General features: G+C 26.2%; 1 protein-coding gene and 2 pseudogenes across 1 annotated transcript; all 3 read right to left on the bottom strand.

Moving 5' to 3' along the window:
* Nucleotides 1-2,680: 2,680 nt before the first annotated feature.
* Nucleotides 2,681-4,069, bottom strand: LOC126555160 (uncharacterized; annotated as a pseudogene).
* Nucleotides 4,070-4,071: 2 nt separating this feature from the next.
* On the bottom strand, nt 4,072-5,452 carry LOC126555159 (uncharacterized; the record flags this gene model as incomplete). Its single annotated transcript, XM_050210117.1, has 1 exon — nt 4,072-5,452. A coding segment is annotated over exon 1 (744 nt), but the record flags the coding sequence as incomplete, so codon positions are not given.
* A 1,935-nt stretch (nt 5,453-7,387) lies between these two features.
* Nucleotides 7,388-9,695, bottom strand: LOC126555158 (uncharacterized; annotated as a pseudogene).
* Between the last annotated feature and the right edge of the window lie 1,261 nt (nt 9,696-10,956).

The raw sequence follows: 10,956 nt of genomic DNA, 5'->3' as shown, positions 1-10,956 counted from the left end.
GGGGTGGCAGAACCAAAAAACTCAACCACCAAAAATAGTAAGCATGCCAAAGTAATTAATAACTTTAAATTGGTTACCTAATTATTATTATTTTTTTTTTATTTAGATAATAACGAAGAAAAGAAAAGAAAAGAAAAACCAAAAAAACCTAGTATGTATATATATTTAATACCTAATTTTGATGTTGTGTAATTAATTTAAAATACCTATCCAATTTATTTAAATTTTTTGAAGAGTGCAGTACATGTAAAAAAAACCATGAGGGCAAATGCCGAAAAAAAAACCAAAAAAAACACAAAAAGTTAGTATATATTGGATATTTAATTTTTAATGACTTAAGCAATAATGTATTTTGTTGTTTCACCAGGATGCAATATTTGCCATAATTGGCACAAATCAAAATGTTGGTGGGCAACAGAAGAACCGGTAATTATTTTATTCAATATAACATAATATTACTTTCAATATTTTTGGCATTATAATTTGAAAATTATTATTTAACTAACAACTTTATTCTTCAATACAAAAACAATCTTTAAAAATGACCAGTAACATAACTTCTAATAATTCCCTAATCTTTCCCAAATGATGTCTATCAATATATTTTAGTACTAATTTCATATATAATAAGCTATACTCTGTATGAAGTACTATGTTTGGAAATTTTAATTCTAAACTATCAATAATTACAAATTTTTAAATTCCAGAAGACCACACATAAAGATCTGCGGGACACTTTAAATATCCGGAGGAAACGTAAAGTAAGTTTTTTTTTTTTACTTAACTATCACTATGCCTTATATAATATTTGAATATAATAATAATTATACTTAATTCCGTGACAATTTTCACCATGTCTTCATTTAATATATTTACCAGTGGCATATCCAGGGGAGAAGCTAAGGGGAATACAGCCCCCCTCCACCAAAATGGCAGGAAAACTTAAATTACTATTTAGAAAACTAAATAGGTAATACATGATTCATAGGAAAAATCGCAAAATACTTTGTTATCATTCAAATTGTTAGTAGTTTTAAACAAAGGTGGTTGACTTTTTGATTTTTTTTTTTTTTTATAACTTACCTTTTATAGTGAATTACATTATCCCCATTTAAGTTAATATTTTCTTATCATGCATAACTATCAGACAAAATTTATTCTTTCAATTGTGGTAATTTGCTAATTATATTTATAATATTTAATTAAGTTAATTTTATTTCAATCTTACCTTTAAAGTTATTGAGTAAAATTTTGTTTTTGTTTACTTTTAACTGAAGACAATTTAATTGAATTTACTAAACATTTCACTGTTAATATTATGAATATAATGTAACTGATCAGTAACCTCGCCCATCTACCTCAAAAAAAAACCCTGAAATATGACACAAATCTGTATAAAAAATAAATAAATAATGTAACTATAACCCTCAAACACAAATGCACTGGAAAACAAGTTTGATGTTAGGTTACTGTAACTAAAATTATAGTAAATACAAAATACTATTAAGTTCTGTTATAGGACACAGAACAACCAGAACAAGATGATATGCAGGTTGACAAGGGTGAGGGTGATGAGTTAATTAAATTTTGAATTTAATAAAAATAACTAAATTATATTTATTTTGTGTTTTTTTCTACACCCTTCATTCAACTTGGTTAATTAAAAAACAGCACATTGTACTTAGGTATAAAATAAAAAAATGTTACAGTACCTGGTCTTATGATACGTTGACTACCTAGTTGCTTGTGAATGAGTTTTGCTGGTTGCAGTAGGCATGGATAATGTATACATCTATAAATAAGTAGGTACATCATTTTTAAATCTGCCTCCTCAGGTTTGTAGGACCTGATAATTAAATTGAACTGATAAATAAATAAAATAGTATTTAAAAGTCAAAGATAAAAATGTGTCACAAATTATGATCATTAAAAAGTACTTACCAAAATAGTACAACAATGTTAGTAATTGTAGACATTGTATGGTCGCTAAATTTCTAGACATAGCAAAGTTGACCATAATCAAATCGGTTAGTTATAATGCTTGAGGTATTGTTCCAAATATATTTCATTCCGACGAAACGGTTTAAAAACAAATAATTTCTGTTCAGAATCTAAAAAATTTATCACACATGATTACAACTTATATTTAATTCTTACAAAGAAACCATGATTAAAGCAATTACATTACAAATGTAAACTCACCTTGACGAAACAAGAACCAACTCGTTGTATTGACTTTTGAATGCAACAGTTACGTTGATAAATTAAACTAATCACTTGGTTATTTGATTGAACCATATTAACAAAACGGTCAAAACGTTGAAATTGTTTACATAAAAACAGAAGTTCTAACTCATCACTCAATAACAATTTGAAAATAATTATAATTATGTACCTACTACATAGAGCATAGAGTAATAATATAAAGCAGGGTTGGTAATATACGCGTATAAAATGTTTTATACGTTACACGTATAATACCCCATGTATCAAACGTATGTAATGACTAAAACGTATATGTTTTGTTTATGAAATAAACTCTAAGACAATTAAAAATAGTAAATACTTTTCCTATTTCAGATATCAAGTTGTTAGGTTTTTAATGTTTATAATTCGTAAAAAATAAAAGTATAAAATATATTAGGTAGGTAGGTAGGTAGATAATAATGGTAATATAAAATAAAAGTATTTTTCTATTTCCTTTGGTATATTTATTTTTTATTAAATAATACATGATAAATATTAAGAAAATACAAAATTAACTGTGTACAATGACTTAAAATTTCAACTGAAATACCAACTTTATGAACAAAGTACTACATAATAACAAATAATTAATAATTAATATTCATTTGATGAACTTTGAGTTTTTTCGTTTAATTTAAGTGAATAGTAAGTACTCAATAGTTTTCTGGAACGTTCTGGATTCAAACGGTTTCGGAGAGAATTGTGGATGTATGACCAGTTGGAAAACACTCTTTCTAATTGGGCAGTTGACGCTGGTAAATTCAGTAACTTATTTGCAAACTCTTGTAATTCTGGATGCTTATTTTTTGCAAAAGACCAAAATGCAGTTGTTGATAATGTTTGCTTTTCAAATAATATTTTAAAAAGCCTATTTTTTTCTTTATACTCAATAAAACTGTTTAAGCCTTCAGAACCAAGTTCAGCAGAATTTAAAATAAAATCTTCAATAATATCTTTATGTTCCGGTTTCATTTTTTTCCTTGATATTTCGGATGAAGAAAATTTGCTGTTAATAAATATTTATTCAATGCATAATCTTGTCGTTTTTTTATTATTGATTCAAATTCATTGTTGTCGCTTGAAATTGTATTTGGTGAATCCAACCATGCTTCAGCTGCATCAGCAATTGATGAAGTGGATTTTTACTTACATTAATAAGTTCACATATTGGGTTAAATAACTCAATTGAATCAGATATTTGTTTTAAAAAAATTTCATCAAATAAATATTTATGAACTGATTCGTCAAAACGGATTGTGCTTGTTGCTGATACTTTCTTCATTGGTGTAACATTATTTAATACATTTTTAAATGAATCTCTATATGTACACCATCTAGTATCGCAGGGCATTTGAATACGCCGACCTCCTTGATTTAACATTTCTTTTTCAGCATCAGGTCCATGAAATGCTTTTAATAAAACTTTAGCTTTCTCTACTAATGGTTTTGATACAAGATCCTTCGCAAGCAAATTGGCGGTATGACTATTACAGGTCAAATGCCAAATTGTAGTCAGTTTACCCATTTTTATCATGTTTGCTGCATTATCACTAATTACTGCATAAATATTGGTGTTGTGTTTCTCTAAGGCTAAAGATATACATTTGTCTACTATATTACAAAGTTCTGATGCAGTTTCTTTAGTACCTGTCAAATCAAATTATTCTAAGAAAAATGCTTTACCATTAGAACTGTGCAGTAAACAAACAACATTTTTCGTATTTGCTGCCTCATTTTTCCAACCATCTATTTTTTTTTTCCGGGTTTGAATCGACGACCGGGAGGGGACCGCTTTCGCATTGCTTCCTCCTGGCCGCCATTCCAACCATCTATTAGTAAAGCTGACTTTGAATGAAACTTTATAGCAGCACAAAAACTATTGTGAACTTTATTTAAAACACTTGTTGATAGAGTAGTTCTAGATGGTGGCTTATATGCGGGTCTTAATGATTGGCAAAACTCTTTAAAATGTACAGATTCGACTACAGAAAATGGAATATTGCATCCAAAAAACAGTTTTCCCAATTTAAAGTTAACTAAATCAATTTCAGCATTTGTTATTTTATCATGGTACCGTTGAATATTACCCTGTTGATTATATATATTTTTTACTGTAACGAATGTATCAGAGTTTGTTGAAGTAGAACTATCATTATTATCAGATATTTGTAATTGTTTTTCACGTGAAGAATTTGCGAGTAAAATATCATTGTCAGTTTCTAATGGAAGTGGTGAGGATATTATAGTGGATGCATTTAAAGTTAAATTTGGCATAGATATAGATGAATTTGAATTATAAAATGGATCATCTGGATCTGAATCCGATTCAAATATATTTACATGTTTACGTTTACCTTGAGTTAGAGTATCAGATGTTGAACTTGACGCTATTGGTGAGATAGGTGAAGATGCTCTTCCCATTATTTCTAACATTGGTGGTTTTGCGTTAAGGATATTTTGAGTGGAAGTAGTTTTATTAATTCCTGTTGTTACTGTTTTATTTAATTTCGAAGTATTACAAGTATTACGATGCATCAATAAGCGAGATTTACTGGTATTAGACAACATTTTTGAATAAAGCAAACATTTTGCTAATTGTTTACCTAAGAATAATTAATTCATAATAAAATTAAATATGATAGTACGAGTACGTATTTTATATTTATTTTAAAACAAATTAAGTAATTACTAGATACATTAATTCACGTTTTTTACCTTTGCCATGGTCCATGTGCCGAATATAATTAACATCCCATCCACTGTGTGTAGGACGACCAGTCATTTTTGTTTGTTTAATTTAAATTTTCTGTAACAAATTAAATTTTGAAATATTCAAAATATTGTGTTTGTGTATTTCCGATTTCGTATGAACGCGACGAGAACAAGACACACTAATGAACTATAATATTAAATAATATAATATATCTACTTACTTAATGTCTTTTGATAAATTTAAACAATTAATAGAACAAAAATAATTAATATCCCAAGTACAATGAATTTAATATTTATTAATTTTATTATAAATAGTAGATTAAATACGCTCTCGATAAGATAATTAAAATCGTTAGTAATAGATTAATAGTAGGTACCACAATTGTCTATTTATAATTTATTTTTCCTTATTATTTTATTGTTAGTTTAAATTACTTTAAATTATAAATGTATATTAAATATATTATATTATTTAATAGGGGTTTTATTTTTATACAGTATAAAACATAATAAATATGTGTTTTATACTTAACGATTTATACGTTTTATACGTGTTTTATACTATACCATATTATACCACGTTTCAACCCTGATATAAAGAGATGATCTATTATAGCACATTGCACAGTACAAAAAGTAAAGCAATTAAAAGGAATAAAACCAGTATGACCACATAAAGGAAAAAAATTATTTCTGTCATAATGACATAATTTCAAATTTTCAAATAATATTTTATTGTTATCATGGTTGAAATATACATTTTAAATATACATATTTCAACCATAATTGTTATTTTATTTTTGTTATCAGTTATCATGAATATGAAACCACGATATATTGTAATGTTTTTTTTTCAAACTGGATCACTGTATTCTGCTTGCTTCGTATTATCGTATTGCAACGGCTATAGCGTCTCCCTGGCAAATACATGATTTTGACGAATTTTATCAATATTAGCACTTATAAACGCTTATAAAAAAATGTTGTGCCTATGTATTTTTATAATTTTTGAATGGGAGTTAGAACAACTTATGTGGACCCTTCTAATAAATTTTCAAGTATTTTGTCCCAGCTAAATTTTTTTTTTTATCAACAATTATAAAAAAAAAATTGAATATTTCAAATGCCTATAAATTGATTACAAATGAGTGAAATCTTTTGAAAAAAAAATTATACAAAGAAAATGCCAATATAAGCAACTGATAAAATTTTCAAGTTTCTACAACTTATACCTTTTTGGATAAAAACAAAAAGCAAAAATCGTTACCAAATAATTAAAAATATTCATGATTTTGACGAATTTTTGTCAAAATTTGAACTTCAAATGCTAATAAAAAAAAATTATATTCTAATAATTTTTTAATCACTATAAGAATAATGTATGAGGAACTTTGTATACAATTTTCAATTATTTTGATAGGGCCAAAAAAATTTTATCGACACTTCAAAAAAAATTTTTTAGAAAAATTGAAAATTTCAGTTGTCTATAAATAGCTCAAAAAAACTCAAAATATTTTGAAAATTAAATCATGTAAAGAAAATGCCAATCTAAATAACTGATAAAATTTTCAAGTATCTACGACTTATACTTTTTGAATAATAACAAATATTTTAAAATCGTTTGAGGATAAATCGTTATTTAACACGGTTTTGTAAAAATTTAAATTTCAAACACTCATAAAATTTTTTTGTCTGAATCCGGTAGAGTTTTTTTTACAGATATTTGAAGAAAAATTTATGGAGAACCTTGTACCAAATTTTCAAAACTTAGTTATAAAAGAAAAAAAATTTACGATTTTCCAACCACAAAATTGTAGGTTAAATTTTCGCAATTTTTACATATTTCGTATAAATTCGAAGTTTAGGAACTTATAAGAAACCTTGTATTAAATTTTCAAGATTTTCTGGTCAGGCAAAAAATTTTTATCGTTATTTAAAAAAAAATACTTAGAAAAATTGAAAATTTCAATTGTCTATAAATAGTTCAAAAAAAACTCAAAATTCTATAATAATTTCAAGTATTTACATCGATTAGTTTTTGAGTTATAGCAAAATAAAAAATTCGATTTCGAAGTAAACTGGTTTTGCGTAAAAATCCCGTTTTTCCCTCATTTTTTGGTGGTTTTTCTCGATTCATTTAAAAAATATTGAAAATTTTTAACTTTTGACCCCCCAAAGTACCAACTAGATTCAATTTCCTTTTCAAAGAGGGGCTGAAGTCAAAAATCGAAGCATTTTTACTGCTCTAAATGTTGTCGACAGACACACAAAAAAAAAAAAAGTACACATTATTGTAAAATCAATACATTCATCACTCCGTTCAGAATCTAAAAATATATGCTGGAACTTTGATAATTTATTATGAATATTTTTTTGAGAAAACATTATATCTAAATTCAATTAATATACATTAAATGATGTGTAACTATTCTTTATCCAGCTATAGGGAAATCGGTTTTGATAGTAGAGAAATACAGGATAATGCGCAGAAGCTGTGCGTTCTCTCCCTGGACAATACATATAAATAATTTAGAAACTTACTGAATATGACTTTTGATATTGCAAGATTGGAAAAGCATTTCTTTTTATTTCCTCTACCATGAAAAGAGTACAATTTTTAAAGACCGTCAGTAAATAGAAATTGCATAATTCGTTTAACAAATATTTTAACCGTTTTTCCACCAAGTCCAACTAACTTGTTTTTCTAGAACAAATCAATAGTACCTACATAAACATAATTAAATTTATGCTACAAATAATAATATTAATAACATTAGAGTCAGAGTTGAGCACTTTTTAACTACAGTAATTCAATTACTGCAGTAATTAGTAAACTGCGATTTAAGTAATTTGTAATAATAATATAGGATGTTATACCCGCATGTGTTGTTTTTCTTACATATGTATGACAGCAAATTTTTGTTCACCAGATTCAAAAGTATGCTGTTAGTGTTGTTTAGTTGTTATTAGAGTGAAATTTATAATAAAATTTAAAAATAAACTTATTATCTAGGGCCTTTTTATTACTTTTACTTTAATTTAAATTCATTATTTAGTTTTTATTACTTTTTAATTCGTAAAATATGTAAGTTACTCACCAATTCAGTATTGTACATTTTGTCCATAGATAATTGTTCTTCAATATCATTTAATGTAGTTTCGTCATATAAAGGAAAAAAACAATCCAGATGTGAATAATCAATTGTTTCCTTATTGTTACTGTTGTTGATGTACGAATCATTTTGTTTTGATTGTTCAAGTAACATGGTTAATTTTTCGTCCAGGTTTCTTATATTATGTTTTAGAAATATTATGTTATGTTACAGAAATTCTTTGAATTGATCATCTACAAATACAATATTAATTTAAAAAATATGAAGTACAGAAATCTACCTATTTAATATTAATGTTTTTTTATTTTTTATTATTATTAATAAACTATTAATTATAATATAATGTTGCTATACATCATGAAAAAAATGTTTTGTAACAACTTACATAACCTAACTTAACACTTAATACGATTAATATAATGCATAAAACAACAGATTACCTGATAAATTTTTTGCCTTTAAAGCTTTTACAGGGCTTTTCTTTTTTGTATTTGGATATGACTTATTATGAGAGAAACTTTTATATGGAGAATGATCATGTTGACTGGTGGCTGTTTTAAATAATGATTTTTCAGGACTTATTGCTGGAAAAATAAAATTTATCAGCTAAAATATAGTTACAAAACATACATTATAAGAGGGAACCTTTCAGTACCTATATTATCTTTAATTTTACACAATTATTATTATCAACTTATAGAGTATAGATTATATGAAATTTTTAATTTTTACTATCATAGCATGAATTAAACACCTTATATAAATAGCAGGCCCATAGCCACGAAGGAGGGGGGCGTTGCCCCCTCCCCTTAAAATATTTAAAATATAAGAAAGACATTGTTTTTATAAATAATGCCCCCCAAAAAAGTTAACTTTACCACACCTGAAAATTTGTCTGTCTACGGGCCTGATAAATAGGTACATAATATAATTTATATCATTTAAAATATACCTATACATTATACACTATAAAATGTTTGTGAGTAGGTAGGTATAAATATTATTTATATTCATAAATAACTCAATCGTCCACTTACCATTATACCATATTATCATACATATATTGTATACTTATCAAAATTAACAACCAATTGTTTTCTCGCAGATTCATTTTTTTTTTGGTGGGTGTCTTAAAAGGGCTTCTTTTAGTTTTGTGGGATTGATACATTATACTGTTTGCAAAAAAGCTATGTTGAACAATTTTTGCCATTTTTTGAATTTGTGAAAATCCTGAACTACACATTACTATAGAAAAAAAGAATAAAATCAATTAGAAATACCTACTTACTAAATTTATAAATAATAATAATATTTCTAAAAAACCAACATACACAAATCAGGAGACAGGCTTTGAAGTTTATCTCCATTTTTTTTTTTATCAGATTTGACAACTAAATATTGATCATTAACTGTAAACAGTAAAGAGGAGATTTATTCAAAGCATCAGAAAATGTTTTACAAATTAAATCTCAACTATTCAAATAGGTACATTAAATACATACAAATTTGAGAAAATGACTTCATTGGAGACTTGGGATCAATATTTTTTCTTGGCAATGAAAATTTTGAGTTTTGAGTTTTAGCTTTAACATTGATAGGATATAAAGTTAATGTAGTCATTGAGCAATACGTATTTAACAGTTAAAATTGTTTATAAACATTTAAAGTAAATTAAATACATACCCAACAATTTAGGCGTTATTTTTAATGGAGATTTGATGTGATCTTTTTTGCTTGGCGATTCAATTGAATGAGTTTTAACTACATCATAAATATTGTACTCAATAGTTGTATAAATAATTATATTAAAAATATATGGTGTACTAAGGTCGAAAGATGTAGAAGAGTGTTGATTGTTTTAAAGTGCTTTATTATTAAATTTACTAAAAAAATGAGGTCAATCGGTATGCTGTAATAGCGATTGTTAACTAAGAACTAAGTTAATATAATTAATAGGTATACCTGAACATTTGTCATTGTCATCAAGTTCAGCAGATTTTAATTTATACTGTAACATTTCTTTAGACCTTTTTTTATTTTTGTAATTGACTTGAACCTTTTCTGTTTCATTGGAGGATAAATCTGATGTGCATAAAGGAATTTGGCATTTTCTATTTGCTTCAGAAAAAGATTCTAAAATCAAAATTAATATATATACTTTAATCTATTAACTTGTAGGTGGTTAACTATACTGAATAGTGAACATATTACCTACATACAAATTAAAGATCCACAAAAAAAGTGGGAACTTTTAATTTATACATTAATGTCAACTTAATGACAGATTTAAAAATATCAATTATCACTTTGCTAGATAAATCGATAAATGCGAAGATACACGTTGGAATTAATATTATAATACATCTAAAACCCTATACTTCACTTATGAATTACTATGTTACACAAAACTCGAATAAATAATCACTACTTTCAATCCTCTTAAATTAAGTAGAAATAAATAAGACTTACCTATGTCCGTTAATAATGGCCGAGTTTTGAACCACTTAAAATATTGTGGAATTGGATCTGATTGTTCTGCAATATGTCGTTTGCTTTTATTGTTTGGCCAAGCACATTTATTTTTTGAATACCATTTACTTGGTAGTTTCAATGGTATTTTCATCCAAAAAATGAATGATAGACCACATTTTATTTGTGGTATAATAATTATAATAATAGTATTAATTACTATTAAATTATAGTATGACAGCATAAAAATAATATAAAACACGAATTAAACTGACGAATTGACGAGTCAAGAGACATGCGAAATTGCGAACAACGAAGTAACCACTGAGCACTGGGCAGTGTCAAAACGATAAATGAGAAATTGAGAACATCTGAAATTCTGAACATATAATTATATAAAGGAGTTTCATTA

This window comes from Aphis gossypii, unplaced genomic scaffold (assembly GCF_020184175.1).
Source record: "Aphis gossypii isolate Hap1 unplaced genomic scaffold, ASM2018417v2 Contig00727, whole genome shotgun sequence".
NCBI classification, from domain to species: domain Eukaryota; kingdom Metazoa; phylum Arthropoda; class Insecta; order Hemiptera; family Aphididae; genus Aphis; species Aphis gossypii.
This window is presented reverse-complemented; position numbering and strand designations above follow the sequence as displayed.